General features: G+C 47.0%; 2 protein-coding genes across 6 annotated transcripts in view; both read left to right on the top strand.

Annotated features, from left to right (window-relative positions):
* SNAPC2 (small nuclear RNA activating complex polypeptide 2) overlaps positions 1 to 1,877 on the top strand; it is a 2,975-nt gene extending 1,098 nt beyond the window's left edge. For both annotated transcript variants that reach the window (XM_083185502.1, XM_083185501.1), the window contains exons 2-6: positions 34 to 233; positions 559 to 678; positions 780 to 848; positions 954 to 1,224; positions 1,397 to 1,877. In XM_083185502.1, the coding sequence (XP_083041628.1) occupies positions 45 to 233; positions 559 to 678; positions 780 to 848; positions 954 to 1,224; positions 1,397 to 1,656 (909 nt within the window). In that variant the 5' untranslated portion in view covers positions 34 to 44 and the 3' untranslated portion in view covers positions 1,657 to 1,877. The remainder of the gene's footprint in view (positions 1 to 33; positions 234 to 558; positions 679 to 779; positions 849 to 953; positions 1,225 to 1,396) is intronic.
* A 4,005-nt stretch (positions 1,878 to 5,882) lies between these two features.
* On the top strand, positions 5,883 to 20,137 carry LOC146075848 (uncharacterized). Of its 4 annotated transcripts, XM_083185497.1 has the most exons (7): positions 5,884 to 6,515; positions 8,944 to 9,172; positions 10,620 to 10,836; positions 11,079 to 11,217; positions 13,741 to 13,880; positions 14,195 to 14,247; positions 18,094 to 20,137. In XM_083185497.1, the coding sequence occupies exons 3-7, from the start codon at positions 10,634 to 10,636 to the stop codon at positions 19,065 to 19,067; spliced, it is 1,509 nt and encodes a 502-aa protein (XP_083041623.1). In that variant the 5' UTR covers positions 5,884 to 6,515; positions 8,944 to 9,172; positions 10,620 to 10,633; the 3' UTR covers positions 19,068 to 20,137. The 4 variants fall into 4 exon arrangements, with proteins under 4 accessions (XP_083041625.1, XP_083041623.1, XP_083041624.1 ...); XM_083185499.1 differs by lacking the exon at positions 8,944 to 9,172 and having other exon boundaries at positions 5,883 to 6,515; XM_083185498.1 differs by lacking the exon at positions 5,884 to 6,515 and having other exon boundaries at positions 6,960 to 9,172.
* The last annotated feature ends 558 nt before the right edge of the window (positions 20,138 to 20,695 follow it).

The raw sequence follows: 20,695 nt of genomic DNA, 5'->3' as shown, positions 1-20,695 counted from the left end.
ATATAAATATGAACACTGCATTCTCCGTTGCAGGGCCCAGCATCATGAAGCCTCCCTTACGCAGACGTTCTGCTCCCGTGCGCTATGAGGTCCAGGACAAAGCCCCAGCGCGCCCCGTACCCCTCCGCCTCTCATGGACAGGCAAGGAAAAGATGGAGCTCCTGAAGGCCCTCAAATCCCAGGCAGGGAAAAAGGTTCCGGAGGCCCAGGTTCAGGGGCGCAGTCAGGAAGAGGTTGGTGGCTGAAGTGTTGTAGCACCGGCCATCGCCGAAGGAACCCGATTGGTTGATTGCATTAGGTCTACAATGGCAAGGCCAATAGTTAAAAGGTCCACATAAGTTTTTCATGTTTTCATTTGAGCCGACATGTGCCTACCATCCACTACAGCGTGGTGGGAGAATGCAATAGTGCCCAAAGCATGGCAAGCGGTGTCCATGTCGACTACGACGACATTCAGGACAAAAAAAAAATGAAAACCTCACCTTTTGACTGTCGACCTCACCACTCGTTTATTATATATTAATAACATTTTCCTTATTTGTGTGCGGTATATTCCAGGTCTCCTCATACATTGCCTGGTTACGGGGTCGGGCTGCCCGGGAGGCCGTACAGACGGAGTATGAGAAATGGTCTGAGGAGAAGAAAGACCAGAATCCTCAGAGTTCTGCACCCATCGAGGTAAATGTTTAGGAGGGTCCTGCACAGCCCCCCTGAGAAACGATTATTTTCCTGATACCTAACTTGTTATTTTCCTCTTTTAATTAATGTTTCCCTGAAAGCTTTGGACAGACTTAGCCAGCAAGATGTCTGACCCGACAGAAGAAACCGTGACGACTGCTTTCTCGCAGGTAATGACCCTTCCACCATCATTCACTGAACCCGCTCCTCCTCTACTGGTGTCCGCTCATGTATACATGGGATGTGATCTTATTTTATTCTTCTCCTTGTTCCAGATCCTGACTATAGCAGCCACAGAACCTGCAAACCTCCATCACTCAATCCCCAGCAAGTACCCTAAAGCGAGGGCAACCGGTGTTCCAGCTTCTCATGACCGAAGTGTGCAGCAGCAGAAAGGCTCTTCAGAGGAGGCACCTGGTTCCTCGGGGGAGGAGCCAACTGCACCTGCCAATAAGGATGACTGGCTGAGTTTGGACTTTGAAAATATTTACAAATATCTGTCGAAAGCCGCTAGAGGAGACGAACTTCCAAAGCTGTCCGAATGTGGTAAATATTCAGTCTAATTCTGGCAGGGCTTGCTGGGATGTGTAGTCACACAGTAATAGTTGTTGGATGCTGCTGACTATGAGATGTTTCTGGGTTATTTATTTGAGATCGGAACCTGCAATACTTGTTAGATGTGTAGCGGCCTCAGTTTATCTGCGTTGTGTTTTTCCAGAGTCTGCGGTTCTCCTGCGGCTACTTCACTGCATCCCGGACCAGTTTCAGTCGCTGGACACTCCTGAAATCGGCAGCTTCCTGTATAAGACCTATGCTCACCTGAACTCACAACCCAAGTCTGGGCCCTCGGATACAGAGGGGACACAAACCCAGCCGCAGGCAACCAGCTGGAAGGACGTGGGCCTCTGCCCTCTGAACCCTTTCCTTCTGCCCCTGGGACTGCTGAAACAGAAGGAGGAACATCTGACGCCCACTTGAAGCACAAACTCCGCCCTCCTTTTACCTCTATTCTGCCCCCCCCCTTTCTTCCAAGGACTTGTAATATCACAATAGCTGGTGAGCCACCAGGGACATTACCTTATATCAAAGCAATTGCACTGTTATTTTATTTATACAATTCAGTATATTTGGGTGCCGAGAAGTTACTATATATTTTTTTTTGTCTTGTTGATGATACAATGATAAATGATTTATTTTCACAGCTTTCCATTTTGATTTGTTCGTCCGCAGGCCGAGTGCACACCTGTACGATGGGCAATAGTCGGGTGATTTCCCATTGCCCGGACCATCACACTAAATGATTTAATGATCGACGGAGCGATCTCTGGTTCCGTCCTTTATTAAACAACAGCTCTGTATGCTGATAGAATGGAATGAGAATGTTTTTGTGCCGGTGAATTGATGCGTGGTATCATAAGGGGCCGCTTCTGGACATGCTGCGCTGTAGATGGGGCAGATGTAAAGTGCAGAGCAATTTGGGTGGGGTGTGGAATCTAAATTGCAGTTCATTCTACCCTCCTTCCTACATGCAGCCTAACCCTCTCCTCTACCCTCCTCCCTACCTGTACTTATGGGCAGCCTTGATGCAATGCTTACACATGGGCATATGTATTGCAGCATGCATGGCATATAAGGTTGCAAATAGTCAACCATACCGGGTTACCGGGGCCTCATTCAGAGTTGAACTCAAAAGCAAAGTCTTTCTCAAATGGACAAAACCATGCTGCGCCGCAGGTGGGGCAGATGTAACAGGTGCAGAGAGAGAGAGCTAGATCTGGGTGATGTGTGTTCAAACTTAAATCTAAATTGCAGTGTAACAATAATGCAGCCAATATTTAGCCTGCACAGAAACAAAATAACTCACCCAAATCTAACTCTCTCTGCCCCTGTAACATCTGCCCCACCTGCAGTGCAGCATGGTTTGTGCCCTTTTTGCTTTTTCGATAAACTCTGAATCAGGCCCCCGGTCCGTTCGCATGCACTCAGTATCAATGTTACATTTTATTAATAGGGCTAATTGGGTGCCGCTTCTGAAAACCAGCGGCACCCAAATTCTGAGGATCCTGACACCTCATACTGTAGGTGTGCATCCTAACCAGGGGAGGCTCCAGAGGAGGGGCTACAGCACAGTACAAAATTCAAATAGGGGAGCAACACCCACTGCCACCAACTGCCATTCAAGACCGACTCACTGGCAGTTGGTGTTTCCTACCTATCTGAATTTTGAACTGTAATTTAGCTCCCCCTCTGGATCCGTGACTGATCCTAAGCCTCTATTCTACCCTCCCTACCTGCAGCCTAACCCTCTCCTCTACCCTCCTCCCTACCTGCAGCCTAACCTTCTCCTCTACCCTCCTCCCTACCTGCAGCCTAACCTTCTCCTCTACCCTCCTCCCTACCTGCAGCCTATCCCTCTCCTCTACCCTCCTCCCTACCTGCAGCCTAACCCTCTCCTCTACCCTCCTCCCTACCTGCAGCCTATCCCTCTCCTCTACCCTCCTCCCTACCTGCAGCCTAACCTTCTCCTCCTACCCTCCTCCCTACCTGCAGCCTAACCCTCTCCTCCTACCCTCCTCCCTACCTGCAGCCTAACCCTCTCCTCTACCCTCCTTCCTACCTGCAGCCTAACCCTCTCCTCTACCCTCCTCCCTACCTGCAGCCAAACCCTCTCCTCTACCCTCCTCCCTACCTGCAGCCTATCCCTCTCCTCTACCCTCCTCCCTACCTGCAGCCTATCCCTCTCCTCTACCCTCCTCCCTACCTGCAGCCTATCCCTCTCCTCTACCCTCCTCCCTACCTGCAGCCTAACCCTCTCCTCTACCCTCCTCCCTACCTGCAGCCTAACCCTCTCCTCTACCCTCCTCCCTCTCCTCTGACCCCAGACCAGTTCCGGTAAATTGTACCTGTCTCAGTGCTCACTCCTGCACGGCCCCTAGTGGATCTATATGAGAATTTTGCCCATTTTATTACATTTGGATATGTTTATTGTATTTTTATCCCATTGAAAACCTGTACTTCACATTGTACATTATTCTGTGTTTTTTGGGATATGCTTAGGGGTGTCCCAGAGCTTCGGCGCCTCTAAAGCCAAACCCAACACCCACTCTGGCAAAACACTCCCACCGTGCCAGTGGTAGGAACACAGAGGGTTCACAGCCTATCCCTAACCCCCCCATCGCTCATGACCCGAATAAGGGATCCACTCATTAGGTCGATCCTATCAAGGTCGACATGCATTGCGTCGACCACGGAAGGTCGACGGGCCTTAAGTCAACACATGAAACATGGCAAAGGTCGACAGGGCTGGAAAGTCGACACAAGTATTAAGTCGACAATGGGAAGGCTGACCATCAAAAGTTTGAAGTGAGTTTCTCCCTTTTTTATTTTTAGCCGACATGTGCCGACAGGCGGCATTTCATACCCTACCATCCACTACAGCCTTGTGTGAGAATATAATAGTGTGCCGATCGCAGCACGCCATGCCAGGGGATGAGGTACACTTAGACGGTGTTCATGTCGACTGTGTCGACATTAGGGACAAAGAATATGAAAAACCCACACGGACCTTTTAGACTTTCCCATTGTCGACCGAATGCTTGTGTCGACCTTTCCGAGCCTGTTTCAGGTGTCGACCTTCAGTGGTGGACCCCATGACCCATATCCCTGCATAGTTATGTTATATGTGTCGGCGTTGGTACCCTGACTGCGGCATCCCCTCTGCCGGGATCATCACCGCATCCCCGTCTGGCTGTCTACGAGCCGCTCTGTACGTTATATTACTGTAATACCTCACACTGAGGAGGGGGGGGAGAGATACAGCACCAGCCAATCAGCTCCTAACTGCCATGCTGCCTTTACAAAAATGACTGGTACTTTATCTCTGTCCATTTTATCTCTCTCCAAGGCTTAGTGAATAGACCCCTGTGCTTGAAAAGTGACAGCAGCTGTGTGACAAGTGGGGGGCGTGAGCCTTCGGAGGGGTGACACCAAAGTGCCAGCGCCTCCTCCGTGACAGGAGCTGGGTCCTGCAGTGTAACATTACCCCCGAGTGGATGAAACAAGTTGGGCTACTTTATCTCTCTCCAGGCTTTGGTACAGATCCCATTGAGCCTCACACATTTATATGTTATTACCTGCATATAAGGGATTTATTGAGCTGCAAGATTCAGGCTGTGGGTGGTATTTATCAAAGCTGGGTAAGGTATAAAACTGTGAGAGATAAAGTACAAACCAGGCAGCCTCTAACTGTTCCCAGACACCCTGTGCGGGCAATAAGGACCCTTTTTACGCTGGATCTTCAGTGCGTGCCACCCAAAAGGGGTGTGGCCTCAAGTGAAGGGGTGTGGCCTCAAGGCCCAACTTGTTGCGGATCTGCTGTTTTGGTGTTACCCCTCGGAGGGTGACACCTAGGTGGTGCCCATACACGCCCACTGGTCAGCTCCCAACTGTCATTTTTCAAAGACAGCCTGTAATTCAGGAGCCGATTGGCTGGTACTTTATCTCCCACACAATTTTATCTCTCTCCAAGCTTTGACAAATAGCTCTATGCACTAAAGTGGTCTGACAATTACAGTATGTGAACACGTGTAAGAATTTTGCTGTATGTAGGGTAGCGAGCGCTTTTGAGCGAATGTGGCGTGAATCGGGCCAGGCGGAGGCGGGGAGTGGGGCTGCCATTGCTGACGTTTCAACCACAAATCACCCCCTTTGCCGGCAATTGAATTCTCTGTACTTGTTTCCTAGCACGGCGCCCAGTTTTACTACGTACGGTACCGTAGTGAAATTGCATCGCATCGCATGCAGTTTTTGCATGTGATGCGATGCAATTTTCCTATGTAATTTATTCACTGCTATTTTTCCGCCCCAGGCAGTGCGATCGCATCACATTGCATGCGATCGCGTTGTACTGCAAAATCGCATGCGATTGTATAGGGTGCGATGCCATTTACTTTACAATATAGTTGAATGAGATGCAATGAGATTGAGGCACCCCCCCAGTATCCACGCCACCCCGAAGCCTGGCGAGCGGCGGCGGAACGTGTCCTCCCGACCGTTTCATACCCCCACTATCCACGTCGGGGTGGAGTTGATTTTATATAGAATACATGTAACGTAATCCGTTAAAAGGTCGGAAGGACGCGTTCGATGTGATCGCAGCGCCCGAGGGGAAAAAATAGCAGTGAATAAGTTACAAAGGAAAATCGCATCGCACGCAAAAACAGCATGCGATGCAATTTTCTTACGCAGAATCGCCCGCTAAGCAATTTGCTTAGTGGGCGCTCTGCTAGAAAACAAGTACCAAATTCTCTCCTAAGAATTTGTCTGGGCTTAGCCCAAACTCGGTCCTCAGGACCCCACACAGTGCACGTTTCCCAGGTGCACTCATTACTGACTGACACATTTTAAAAGATCCACAGGTGGAGCCAATTATTTCACTTGCAATTGTGTGAGGAGACCTGCAAAACATGCACCATGTGTGGTCCTGAGGTATAGCCTGAGGACCAACTTTGAGAACCTGTGGGGTAGAGCGTAGCCTATGTCAGTTTGCAGCTGCTGTAAAAATTCCATGCGGCACAGGGTTAATAAATACTCTTGTTGAAGCTGGGTGTTAGTTATGATGTGTTTTAAGTGCAGGCAGCTTGCTGCCTTGAGCATGTTGTTTTGCAGACCGACCCTCGAAACTACAACTCCCAAAATGCACTGCAGCTGAATTATTCATGCATGCCTGCACCCAATAGGCCGTGCTCTGGAGTTTGGGCCTGGAGTAAGGAGTTGTTGTCGCTGAGTCTGTACTTGGTGACTGTCAGAAGAAGGGGGGGACACTGTCAGGACTACCAGTAAGAGAGATCCCTCAGCCCCAGTAACATATAATGACATTACTGTTTGTGTGTACTGTCCCCTTTGTGTCTCGGTTTGTGTTCCCCTGGGCTATAACACCAGCTGCATTCTATGGGCCCCGTTTATCAACCAGTGATAAAACTCCCTGCGTGTTATAGGATGGCGCTGCAGCCAATCAGCTCCCAACTGTAATTTTTCAAACAAGACCAAAGCTGAACACCTGACGGTTGGAGCTGATTGGCTGGAGCGTCAGTTATCTTCACAATGAGTTTTATCTAGGGTTACCAACTCATCCCTTTAATCCGGGACACATATTAATTACACAGGTTCTGTGGCAGTTTAAAACCAGGTGAAATGGAGTCTTCAGGTGTGGCAGTTTAAAACCAGGTGAAAGCCAGCCACAGAACCTGTGTAATTAATATGTGTCCCGGATTAAAGGGATGAGTTGGTCACCCTAGTTTTATAAATGGGCCCTATGTGAAATGCAGCTTTGTGTCAACTGAGATAAAGCAGAAAGCATGACTAAAAGTACATAGTAATAAGCTATTAGAAAAACACAGCACTGTATATTGTAAAAGTCAGATGAGGCGGAGGTGTGTAGATTACTGCAAAACCAGGTTGATTTTGCCATGTAAATGATTGCCACTTTAAAAAAAAAAAGAGAAAACTCTCCCAAAATCTCTCACTTTCTGATTATCGAACCCAATTTGACCCCAATTATATATTTTAACTCCAAAAATGATATGTCATTATTAATCTCTCACAATCTCTGATTCTCGCACCCTATTACATTTGGCTCCTGGCCCCAAATTACCCTACAATCAATTTTTGCTTAGATTGTGCACCCGAACTTTAATTAAATGATTTATTTTTTTTAAAAAGCGATTGCTTTTGATCATTTTTTACATTTTAAATCTTTTGTAACAAATTTATTTTACGTTCTAGAATTTTTTACTTTTTTTTTTTCTAAAGAATTCACCCATCCTCCATCTGACATCTTTTAAAAGAGTCCACTACTTTCCATATGCCCACGAACAGCCTTCTATATGATTTGTGCTAAAAAAAATTGTCACTTTTTTGGGGGACCAGAACGGTCTCCCCATTTTTTCATACAATTTTCCCAGATCGCATGTTGCAGAAAATTCACACACCCTCGCCGCAAATTTGCATTTCTAATAGGGATGGCCATCGCAACGATGATCATTGATGGCAATACTGCAACTGGCCATCGATAGTGTTAAACATGCAATGGATGACCAACGTTGTTTTTACCTATCGAAGGTCATCCATTTTTTGGCTGCGGGCCAATGAAAACACGAAGGCAGGGCTTCACTGCATCGGGGGCGGAGAGTTGCTCAGTGTCCCGGCACATTGAAAAAAACAAAAGCAAAACTTCGGTTTTGCTGTGCCATCGATGGAGGGAATCCACTGGTTCTATACCCATCGATGGCAAAAGTATTCAACATCGGCCATAAACCATCGATGATTTTGATTCATCGGTGGTCGATGGCCATCCCTAATTTCTAATTGTATCTCCCATCGCTCAGGTATGCCCATTCGTGCCAAGTCTGCGAATTTCATGAAACAAGGTCATGTTCGCAAACTCGCGCCTGACTGGACTGAAGGCATAATTCAGACCGGGTCGCACGGCTGTGATCGCACATTAACTGTACTTCAAAAGGGTTGGGATCATTTGGTCGACATGGGAAAAGGTCAATATGGGTCTACTTCGACATGGGAAAATGTCGACATGGTTCTAGGTCGAAAGGTAATTAGTTTGACAGGTCGTTAGTTTGATAATGTTTAGGTCGACATGAGGTTTTTCGCAGTTTTTTTACCTGAATGTCAACACAGTTGACATGGACACAGTTTAAAGTGCACTCGCTGCGCTCGCAATGCATCTTGGCACACTATTTTATTCTCCCACCACGCCCTAGTGGATGGTAGGGCATGAAATACCGCCTGTCGGCACATGTCGGCTCGAAAAACAGTGAAAAAAACCCATGTCAACCTTTTGACTGTCGACTTAGACAATGTCGAACTAATGACCTTTCGACCTAGAACCATGTCAACCTTTTCCTATGTCGACCTAGACCCATGTCGACCTTTTCCCATGTCGACCTAATGGTGTCAACCTAATGACTGTCGACCATCATGCTGTAGGATAATAATACTGTGATAGCAACCAACAATGTGTACTGCTTTGTAAGTCATTGACAAAACATGTGGGATGGATTGTCACAGAAATATGGCAACAAGCAGTGAGTAATGTCTAGCTATGTTTAATGTTTAACCAAAGCTATTCCGGCTTGGAGGTGTAAGTAGTCTTGCGCAGCATCCTGCATGGTTTATAAACCTATATATTTGGCGGTTACATCCAATCACTGACACAGTGCGGCCTAACCTGTGTGTGTTTTACTTTTGCAGCCATGTAGCACTCCCCCACGTCTGGTCAGCTGCTACCTTTGCGCCATGGAAGTGATGGTGGGGCACATTTTCTAAGATCCCTTCTTTATTTTGCTATCTCCTGAGAGTGCCAGCTTCTAGCATTAACCCGCAGTGTGGGCAGAGCTTGTGTCAATGAGTCACCCCGGCACAAGGTTCAATATCCACCAGTGTCGGTAGTGGCAGAAGCTGTGTGTGCACTCCGCAGGCCGTAAGTACATCGCAATGTGTGTGTGTGTGTGTGTGTGTGTACGTATGGACATAGTATTCCACAAGCCACAGTCTCATGGGTGAGTGGTGCTATAGGGAAAAAAATGATGATATTTGAACAGTTTTGGGGCACGATTCAGATTTGATCTGTTGGGGCGGAAACGTTTCAGATTGTGCGGGTCTGCGTACGTGCGAATATACACAGGTGCAGACCCCTGTGTGAAAGCCTTCGGCAAGGGGAGGAAAGGGAGCAGACAGGGGGCTGGTACAGGGGAACGCAGTCGTCACATGACGTCAGCGCCCGCCCAGAATTCAGCCATCTCCGGCCAAGATAAAAGTCAGTTTAGGCTTTTATCAGTGAACGGGAAAAAAACATTCGATGGTCGGCCACCATCGAATGATTTATCGCTCGTGCAGCCACATGCGGGAGGATGTGTCAGCGTACACATGCAAATGCCGGGATTGACACAGCGGGGGGCGGACATTCCGTCGGCCGGCGATTACCCATACTCGCCGGCTCCCCTTCCAGCCCCCCCCCCACCAAATACCGGATTTTGCGTGTCCGCAGAGAAGGGGTGGGGCTAAAATGACGCGAATCGCTAATTTTGACTCAATTTAGCCCTTCCCCCAATCCTCGTACCCCCGAATTGCCACGTCTGACTGCCATTTTGGCGGGGCTTGGTGACATCAGCCTTGTCCCGCCCCCTGATATGTACTATCCGGGCTTCTCCCAGAGAGGAGGGAAAAAAAAGTAGGCAAGTACGACCTAATGACCCTGTAGACCTTAAGTCATGTCGACCTACCTGCATGTCGACCTAATGGTGTTGACCTAATGCTTGCCCACCTACTTGCTGGTGACCCAATGACCATATACCACATAGGCAGTGACCCCCTTGTGTTGACCCCTGATTAGCTGATGGTTCGCAAACTACAACTGGCACCAATTTCAAAATGCGCCAGTGCTTTGTCCGTGTCCACCAATCCAGGGTCGGCATCCTTACTTCTGGGCCCAGGAGTGGAGTCCCCTCCCTGATGGCGGCCCTGCTGGGATACCGACTGTTAAAACACCAACAGACGGGTTCCCGACGGCCACAAGCTATTCTCCCTTGTGGGGGTCCACGACCTCTATAGAGGAGAATAGAATAGGTGGCTAGCGTATGGAGTCACCATGCCCGCAAGGGGCTTTATTGCGCTCATCATAATGTCTGAGTCCGGCCAGTCGGGATCCCGACTGTCGGAACCCTATACCACACCCAATAATCCTTATCCTTAACGTCTGAAGAGACTTGTTTACTCAATACAGAGTTTTGGCTTTCTACTTGGCATATGAGGTCGTCGTCGCGCCCCTCCCCCCCCCACCCTATACTTCCACCGATTGCTCTGCAGAGGAAATGTATTATAACTCACCAGATTTATCATTCATTGTTTTGTGCCTCTCTTCCTGACAGCGTAACCGGCAGCCATGGCCTCTAGTAGGTTACGCGTAGCTGTGATCGGGGCAGGAGCTGCTGGACTATGTAGTGCTCGACACATCCTGGCACGACCTGTGACCTTTGAGCCTCCTGTGGTGTTTGAGATGAGCGGGCAAGTGGGGGGGACCTGGGTGTACAAGGACCTATCGGAAAATGATGACAACTCCCACTCCCCCATGTACAGAGACCTGAGGTAAGGAATAGTCATCGGCTAATGAACCGTACCTGTAACCTGAGATTTATTTCCACATTTTGGGGGCATATATATTGGCTTATGGCCCTTGAGAAAATAAATATTGCCCCCCCAGAGGGGTAGTTAATGAACCCCTTTCCCCTAAATAGATGTGGCCGTCTAGTTGGATACTGGTCTGAAGGCCACAGAATGTAGACGTAGGAGAACAATTGATCCATAATAAGAACCTTCAATACTTGTAGGACGAACCTTCCTAAAGAGATCATGGAATTTCCGGATTTTCCCTTTGACCCTTCGCTTCCGTCCTTCGTCCATCACTCGGATGTGTTGAAATACCTGGAGGAGTACACAGACAAATTTTCCGTCCGGCCCCACATCAAGGTGAGACCAATCAGGGTTTAGGAGACCTCCTCCACCAGTGTCTGATTAACCAATAGGCTGATTATTTATTCCATGCTTGTTAGCTATCACCCGTCCCGATGTACTGTGGGGGGTAAAGTTAGTAAGGTGACTGCCAGATGGCTGTGGCAATGTAACTTACTGATGGAACCATTACTTTATGTACAGTACATTGGCCCCTGCATTTCTGTGCATACGATGGGAGCTTTGCTTAATCTGTTCGCCGAGTGCACGCTCCCTGCCTTTCGAACGGGGGGCGGAGAGGGGCATGGGGTGCTGGCCAGGGGCATCAGCATATGCATACGCCCAGCGTTTCATGGGCTTTCCCAAGATAACGGTGGGTGTACATATGGTAATGCAGTCGTGAGGGTGGGGGGGCAGACAGCTGACATAACCGGATGTCAGCTGCCCGCCCATATCACTGCATTTCTTTGTGCATATGGACCACCCGTACATATGTGTGTGCCTTTCCCATCATTCGATGGTCGGCGAACATTGAAAGATGGGGGAGGTTCCCACTGGCATGCTAATGGATGTTTATGTAAAACATCCATTCGTGTGCCGGACGAATGAACCTGGCGTACTAATGGGTGGCGCCGGCTAACCATTTGTAAGGCGGTGTTAGAGTGACTCGCAAGGGGTGAAAATTTGCACCTGAGCGAGTCAACCAGAATAAGGGCCATTGTTCTACAGTGCCAGCTGGACAGCCTAAAGCCAAAGTCTCCATCACATGCCACAAGCATTAGATCCTACATGCCAGCTGTATACCCTCCGTTACATGCACATGGGCAGTATGACTGGCGAGTCACTGAGCGCCCATACACGTATGTTTAGCAGCATTACGAGTGGAGCTACATGTGTATTAGCCAAGGGCTCCTGGAACCTTTAATCAGGCCCTGGCCTCCACCTTGGGTTTGGGAGGTTCTTACGAAGATCTGCCACGCCTAAAGCTCAGAACAGGATTTATGGAACATGTGTATAATGGATAGAGGGGAGAAAGTGGATGATTGAATATCTTCCATAGATTGAGGGAAGCCAGCACCAGTGATTGGGTCTATCAAAGATCAGCTAGGAGGGCCTCCTAGCTGTAGGAGCAGGAGACAGACATCTCCAGGGTTCGGAAATAGGTAAAAGATGCACTGTATATCATAATTGTGTTGCCTATGTGTATGTTTTCCAGTATTTGTCTTCCTAAATAAGTCAAATATCCCCTCCCTCCTTCCCTCGGCCTTCTATTGTCCAAAGACCAGATGTTTGATGATACCTCTAATGTGTTAAACTGAGAAGCGAACCAAGAACACCCAATAGTATTGTGATTATTGACCAATGCCCCTCAAAAGTTTTCAATTGTCCTATATCATTTTACTTTGTTAGATCTTTTACGTACGTTTATTTCTGTCATTTATGGTTATTTGTAATTCGAGAAGAACATTTAGGACCTGGTTCTGAGTTGGGCTCCTTGTATGAGCTTTAGTATACACCGCATGTGTTTCGCTGGCTTTTTCTGTGTCGGATGGATCATAGGTGGATCTCAGATGGACAACTGGGTGGTAACATTGTGGTTACACGCTATAGGCCTGTCCAATAATAAGTTTATATTGTTATTGGTGTTTAACAGATAATGTGAATGTAATACAGTAACTAAGGAACTATGACCTTATTGGATACAATAAAAAGGGTGGTGCAGCCATTTAGGGTAATTGGTTGTAGGATTATTCATCCTGACCATGCAAGGTCCAGGTGAGACAACCTTTTTAAACCCACTGCATATGATTACACTGGACAGTATAGACAATGCATGGACCAGATGACACATAATAAGAGAGAGAGAGTAAAACTTGGTCCTTCCAAGGTCATCCGAGCCATGCATTGCCTCTTACCACACAGATCACCGGTTGAGGCAGCCATGTTGGGCGTACTAAATTGGTGGCAATGTGAAATGAGCACTTCATGGTGATAAGATGTACAAGGATAAAAGTGAAGAGTGAACTAACTGGATACCAACTGCATTGTTAATTCACTGTGTTGCCTATCCTGTCCCCCGACAGTACCGGGAGAGACAGCCATCTACAAAAAGTTACAGTGGGGCAGGATGAGACATTCCCATTAGTGTAACACACAGCGGGAAATTACAGAGAAAAGAAAAAGAACAGCTGAGGGTTAGTCCATGGTCTGGCAGTATAGAGAGCCAGTAGGTGGCAGTATCAGCACAGGGCATTTAGAAACACAACAGGATCTAAAAAGATAAACATGTGATGCTTGGAGAGACATATATTATTGAGAGATAAAGTGCCAACCAATCATCCCCTAACTGCCATTTTTCAAACACAGCCTGAGAAATGACCGAAGTTGATTGGTTAGTACTTTAACTCTGTCTACTATTTCTCTCTCCCTAATCTTTGATAAACCTCCCTCTATGCATCCAACATTTATTTTACAATTTTGCATTAAAAGTTACATTTTACCACCAACACATCTAAGTCCCTATCGCTGCATGTCTTCCAGTTTAACAGCCGTGTGATGTCAGTCTCTCCTGTGCCGGGAGATGGGGACTGGAGAAAGGTTGCCTGGAACGTGAAGGTCCACTATCGGGATGACGATGAACTCTTGACACAGAGGTTCGATGCTGTCATGGTGTGTGTGGGGTAAGTGGCACATCTCATTCTCCTAACCCAAAGTTCTTCTGATGATCTCCGTTCCTAGCATGTTTTTTTTTTTTCCACCCACAACAATCGTTTTCTTCTCAAATCTGGACACCTGTGTTCTCTACCATTCTTACCGTGCTCTCCTCAAAATCTTCCTTGTTCTAAGATTTCTTCTTTGTCCTTTTCTTTACATCTTTTGCGGACTCTCTCAAAATGTTCTGCACGTGACCCTGTTCTCAATCTTGCACCTCGACCCCTTATTCCATTTCCCACCAATGGACTTCATGTCTAATTGTGTGTTCCTGGCTCCACAGACACTACTCCCGTACTTTTATCCCCGACATTCCTGGCATTGAGAAGTTTAAAGGTGAGAAATGGCTTTCGTTTTGTCCTGGCGCCAGGCCTTGAACATTTATATGGGGCAGTAGTGGAGTATACGTTAAAATAAATAAAAAATGTTAAGCATGTTGGACAAATTTGTCTTTTGATGCGTTATGAGCATTAGATTCATTCTAGCCCCCCAACTCCCTAACCTGGGATCTATTGTGAATCTATTGTCCACCTTATTATTGGTCAAAGAAGGCCTCGTCTTGCTCATTGCTGCGCAAACGCTTTTCACGTGGAACGGCCAGTGTCAATGTGCTATTGATTCTTGGTTCCCTTAACAAGTGGCCCTCAATATATAGGATTACCTATCTCACCAATTGAGAACCTAAAGGCCCCCATACACTATGCGATTTTGGGACGATTTCATCCGATTTCGGCACTTTGTGCCGATAATCGGGTGAAATCGTCCCAAAATCGTATGTGTGTGATATCTGATTCGATCCGATGCGCGGTCCCGTGCGCATCGGACCGGATCAGGGAGGTCGGACGGTCTGTACATACGATCACGTCCGACCTCCCTGTATGCATATGCCTGCCACCTGACAGGCATATGCATGCAGACACCGGGGGAGCAGTGGGGCGGGCAGCGGGTCTCTGAGCACCGGCGAGTGCTGCTGACTGACCTGGCCGGGCAGTGTACTTACACATAGCAGCAGCGGGGACGGGCAGCGCAGTGGCGGCTATTATATTTTTAAAATACTTGTCAAATGACCGGCCGCTCTCTGATTGGCTGAGAGCTTTCCGGCCAATCAGAGAGCGGCCGGTCATTTGACAAGTATTTTAAAAATCTAATAGCCGCCACTAGGCATCCCGTCCCCGCTGCTGCTATGTGTAAGTACACTGCCCGGCCAGGTCAGCAGCGCTCACCGCACCCGCCGCCCGCCCCCACCGCCGCTGCCCGCCCCCACTACTGCCGCTGCCCACCCCCACTACTCCTCACCGCCCTGCAGCTCCCCGGGTTTTTTTTTTTTTACATGGGATAAATCGCATGCGATTTATCCCATGTAAAAAATGGCACATCAAGTGCCAAATTGTATGTGAGCCTCCCGGGGAGCTGCCGGGCGGCTCGCAGGTAAATTGGGTCCGACTTGTCCCTAGGACAAGTCGGCCTAATGTATGGGGGCCTTAAGATTATGAGATCATCCAGCACCTTCACAAGCAGTGGCATCCCAAACTTAGGTGATACCCGGCACAGGGGGAAAGTGCTGTTCACCCTTGCCATCAAAAAGTGGCATGGCCCCGTGCCATAAAAAAAGGGGCATGGCCTCACAGGTATGAGGTAACATACATAGTAACATAGTTATTAAGGCTGAAGAAAAGATGTTAGTCCATTGAGTTCAACCTATCTATGTGGCCTTGTGAACCAGACCCCAGTTTTTGTCACTCTCCACACATTTTTTAAGTTGTTTAAAGTGACAGGACTTGTATTTGAATAAAGAGATAAAGTACAAGGCAACCAGTTCCTTACCGCCATGTTACAGTCTGTATGGCATTTAGGAGTAGGTTTTCTGGTATCTCTCCTAATTTATTATTTATTTAGTAACAGTCTCTTATATAGCGCACACAGATTCCGCAGCGCTTTACAGAGCATAGTTAGTTGCAAAACACATAACAAAATACAGTAAAAGACAGTTTAGGACAAGTACATGGTTAATATGGATAGTTGCATCAGGGGACAGGACACTGAAGCAATCATCAGGGTGGCAGTGGTTTATATATTCTAAGAAAGGCACATGAGGAGAGAGGGCCCTGCTCGTGAGAGCTCCGTTCTAAAGCGGAGGGTTAGACTGACAGGGGTGATACAAAAGGGAATGAAGTGGGCATAAACAGTAGGTTAGGATGAGAGATGGTCAGGTTTTATGCAGCAGAGTGGGAAGATGACAGCTTAGTCTTTGATATTTTAAGTTTTAAAAAGCGCTGGGTCATCCAAGAGTAGACAGCAGAGAGACAGTTGGAGATATGAGTGAGGATAGAGGGAGAGAGATCAGGAGAGGAGTGGTAGATATCAGTGTTATCAGCATAGATGTGATAGTGGAGGTTGAGTGAGCACATAAGCTCACCCAGGCCCTTATTCTGGTTGGTGCGGTAATATCCGCGTGCGTTCGGGCCGCCGATGTTTTGTGTCTGCGCATGTGCAGAGGCGTCTCTGCGCATGTGCGATCGGGGCGTATGGCCAAATCCCGCATGAAATGTGAACACTCCGAACAGGGGGTGGAGAGGGGCGTGAAAGGCTATTTGGGCTCATTACCATATGCATACGCCCTGCGTTTCATGGGCGTTCCCATGCAAACGCTGGGCGTACGCATGGTAATGCGGCCGTGACGCACGTGTAGGGGGCGGACATATGAGAGCGCCGGATGTCAGCTGCCCGCCCAGATCCCTGCTTTTGCACGGAAAAATGTCCGTGTGGTCTGAGGTTGCGGGAGCTGGTGGACCATCCCCTGCATGATGGGGGAGGTTCCCTGAGATGGAGGAGGCGTATTCCATGAAAAATACACGTGCTGTCCGTTCGGCCAGCTTCTTACCGCGTACGGACGGAGTTGGCGATCCGTACGGAAGGCGGGGTTTCGCACGTACGGTCCTGGCCGCATATTCGGATCCGGCCGCAGCGATCAGAATAAGGGCCCCAGAGAGGACATATAGAGAAAGAGAAGAAGAGGGCCAAGAATAAAATGTCGGGGGACACATGGAAGAGCAGGAGAGGTGAGGTCATTAGAGGTACAGCTGGTCATTTTCAAAACAGACAGTGCAAGAATAAGCTTTAACAGTGATAGTAAAAGTTGTTTGCAGATGTAAAATGATAATATTATGGTTGAATTGCCAGATTAAGCAGCCAGGAGTAGTATGTTGTGTGAATGAATTTAACTCACTCCAAGCAGACTTTGGTTTTCTCAGTTGTTGTTTTGTCCTTCGGTTTCACTTCGGTGTAACGCTGGTATAACGCTGTAGTTATGAATCAGTTTTCCCACTTTAATAACGGCCCACTGATAAACTCTGGCCACAGCCGTATGCAATGACTACTGAAGTACTCTACCAATGCATGAGTTCCCAATTCCCAATAATTGGAATCCACTCACTCAGTCCCCACCCCCTACAACACATAGCAATAAAAGTGGCTTAGAAAAACAAAACTAGCATTCCAGGATACTATATATCACTTAGAATAAAAATAAATTCCTCCCTACACACAGGCTAGGTACTGTTGTAAATTACACAGAGGAGATGTTCAGTGTATTACCTAGATATACAAATCAATCCCACACAATTGATGTAATGCTCTCTGCAGTACAGAGGACATGTTCAGTGTGTTACCTAGATATACAAATCAATCCCACACAATTGATGTAATGCTCTGCAGTACAGAGTACATGTTCAGTGTGTTACCTAGATATACAAATCAATCCCACAAAGTGTAATTAGGACATCTCTCCAATAACTTTGAATTTAAACAACTGACACTAATGTAATAGCCAATGATATGGGGGCACTGAAGAAATTCCAGGGACATAGCTGCCAGATTTAGAACAATCCTTTAAAAGGGAAAACCAGGTTACTTGTTCCATAAGTCTATTGGCTATATCACTGAAATCACGCTAGTGCCATGTAGATGGTAGGCTTTTGCAGTTTGTCCGGGCGACAGAATTAGTTGATGATTAGTAGAAGTGGGTTAATTGCTGGAAGCTAATTTTCATCTGGTCAACTGTTAATGAAAGTATTTGTAATAATAAAGTTATGAGTTCCCAAGACCTTGGTGGATTGTGGTTGGTATTATTGAGGTGGTGAGACTTACAGCTCCTATTTCATTTGGTGTTCCTACTTTTTCCAGGACAAGTTTTACACAGCAGTTCTTACCGATATCCAGAGGTCTTCTCATCACGTTCTGTGGTTCTCCTGGGCTCAGGACCTTCTGGAGTGGACATTGCCATTGAACTATCTCCATATGCCAAGCATGTCACTTTGAGCCACCGGGGTGTCCCACTGCATTGGACCCCACCGCAAAATGTCTCGTTGGCACCTCCAGTGGTCTGTGCTTCCCCTGATGCTCTGATTTGTGAAGATGGGACAGAGATTAAGGCAGATACCTTGATGTTCTGCACAGGTTACAAATACAACTTCCCATTCTTGTTACCTTCAGAGGAACAAACGGTCAACCAGGAGAAAGAAGGTAGTGGGGAGAGGACAAGAAAACAATGCTTCATGACCTGTGAGAGTGAGGAGGAAGGTTGTGGGACAATTCTGGATTCTAATGAAGAGTTAGAGGTGAATGGAGAACAAGTACTGTCTAATAAGAATATGTCTATCTTTAACCTTAAGTTGTTGGAGGATGAAGATGTAGTAGGACCTGACGTAGGGCAGGGTCACCTCCCGCTTCTCTACAAACACCTCATCCATGCCCGCTACCCCACCATGTGCTTCATTGGAGCCTGCAAAATAGTAGTCCCGTTCCCTCTATGTCACTGCCAGGTTCAGTTATTTCTTTCAGTGTTGGAAGGGAAATGCCAGATACCCAGTCCAGAACAAATGCTGTCAGAATCTCTTGAAGAGCTGAGAATCCACCAAAGTGCCGGTCTACCACTCAAGTACCTTCACCGCCTGGCTGTGCACCAGTGGGATTACAACCATTGGCTAGCAGATACAGGGGGTTTTGAACCTTTGGCCCCTGTGCTAAGGAAACTTTATGAGGCCATAAGGGAATATAGGAGCCTAAACCCTGTGTTATACCGTAGTTTCAATATCACCATCTTAAACAGAGAAGAGTTTGAGATCCAGAAGGATCTAATAAGAGACACTAATGTGTGATGGGGTGGGGGGAGGGCAGACGAGTTGAAAGTGGAATATCTCAAAGGTTGTCAAACATAAACGAGGTGCACATTACCACAGATGAGGCTAGGAGACACTTTTCAGCTCTACATGTTCTTCAAACAAGAGTCAAGGTTTAATTTGTTTCTATAAAGAAGCATCCTGACAGAATGGTCCACATAGTACATGTTATTATACACAATGCTATTGTAATATGTATAGTGTCTGCACAGACACACTAAAAAAAGTGTCTGTGACCTAAAAATTAACAAAATGCAAAACATTTTTGTAAGCACTAGAATATCAGACGGAAAAAGTTTAGCCCCAAAGAATCTGAATCTGCTCTGCTGATGGCATCACCATTGGTAATAAAGGGAAGACACACATCTGGGGCTTAGGTGGTAAACCAATTGTTCTAAGCAGGCCCGAAGAATGGTCAACATTGTGCCAACTTAGTTTTGTAAATCCCAAAGGGCGAATGAAACATTATGGAATACCGGGGCAGGAAAGAGGTGAGGGAGCTGCCAGATGGGATACAGTCACTACTCCGACCCTATTTAGGTCAACATGCATTGGGTTGACCACTAAAGGTCGGCAAGGCTTAGGTCAACATGGCTAAGGTCCACACAGTCATAAGGTCGATACAACATTAGGTCGATAATGGCAAGGTCAACAGTCAAAAGGTCAACATGAGTTTTTCACGTGTGACACGCCTCCTTGTTGGCCGGGTGCGTGCAACTGGAATCTCCTTGATTCTAGTTTACAAAAGTAGGCAAGTATGCCTTCGGCATCACAGGAAATGAAAGTCTGGAAGTCATAAACCAACCATATAGGTATTAAATGATCCGATATATTACCCAAACTTGGGCATCATGGGGGTAATTTGGGTTGAGAAATACTGAAGTGATGTGAGCCAGGTGGGTCACCCATATTAGTTGACCAGCCTCTGGTTATAAATTTGTTTAGTTACATTTTGATTTTAGGCCTTACTTCTATTTTCCCCATTTATTTTCCGATCCGTAGCTCTTTGTCAGATTAGGGTTTAATAATGAAATAAAATCTGAAAATCAGTTCTTGACCATTTTTCCTTTTACTTCTATCTCCATCTTCTCAAAAAAATAAAAAATAAAAAATGAAGAAACGAAAAAAGAAAGAAGTTTAAAAAAACAAATCCCAATGGAAAAATGTTCTCTTATCTCCTAAACCAGACCTGATCCTCCAAACATTTCATCCAGCTGTAAAAAAAAAATCAATCTTCACCAACTAGGATCATTTGAAAATAACAAAAATCAATTTGCTGTACAAAGTACAACAGGGACCCCCAGTGGACAGAAGATGAATTACAAAAAAAGAAAATTGTGGGCCTGATTCAGACCTATACTCACAGCCTAGCGAACAGCGCCGCCCCGCCCCGCTGAACACCCGCATTCCCTCGCTAGCATGTGACGGGATGTGTACTAGAACCCATCCCCTCGAACGCAGCCGAAGACGAGAGAAATTCGGTCGATGACCATGATGATGATTTTTCTCCCCTTCAGTAATAAAAGTCAGTCTGTAATGACTTTCATTACCGACGTCATGTGATGTGCGCCGCCTACCCTAAGCAGACATCGCCGCTCTTGCGTTCG

The sequence above is a fragment of the Crinia signifera genome, chromosome 4 (genome assembly GCF_055691185.1).
Source record: "Crinia signifera chromosome 4, ASM5569118v1, whole genome shotgun sequence".
Classification (NCBI taxonomy): domain Eukaryota; kingdom Metazoa; phylum Chordata; class Amphibia; order Anura; family Myobatrachidae; genus Crinia; species Crinia signifera.
Note: the sequence above shows the minus strand (reverse complement) of the source record. Positions and strands in the feature narration are given on the sequence as shown.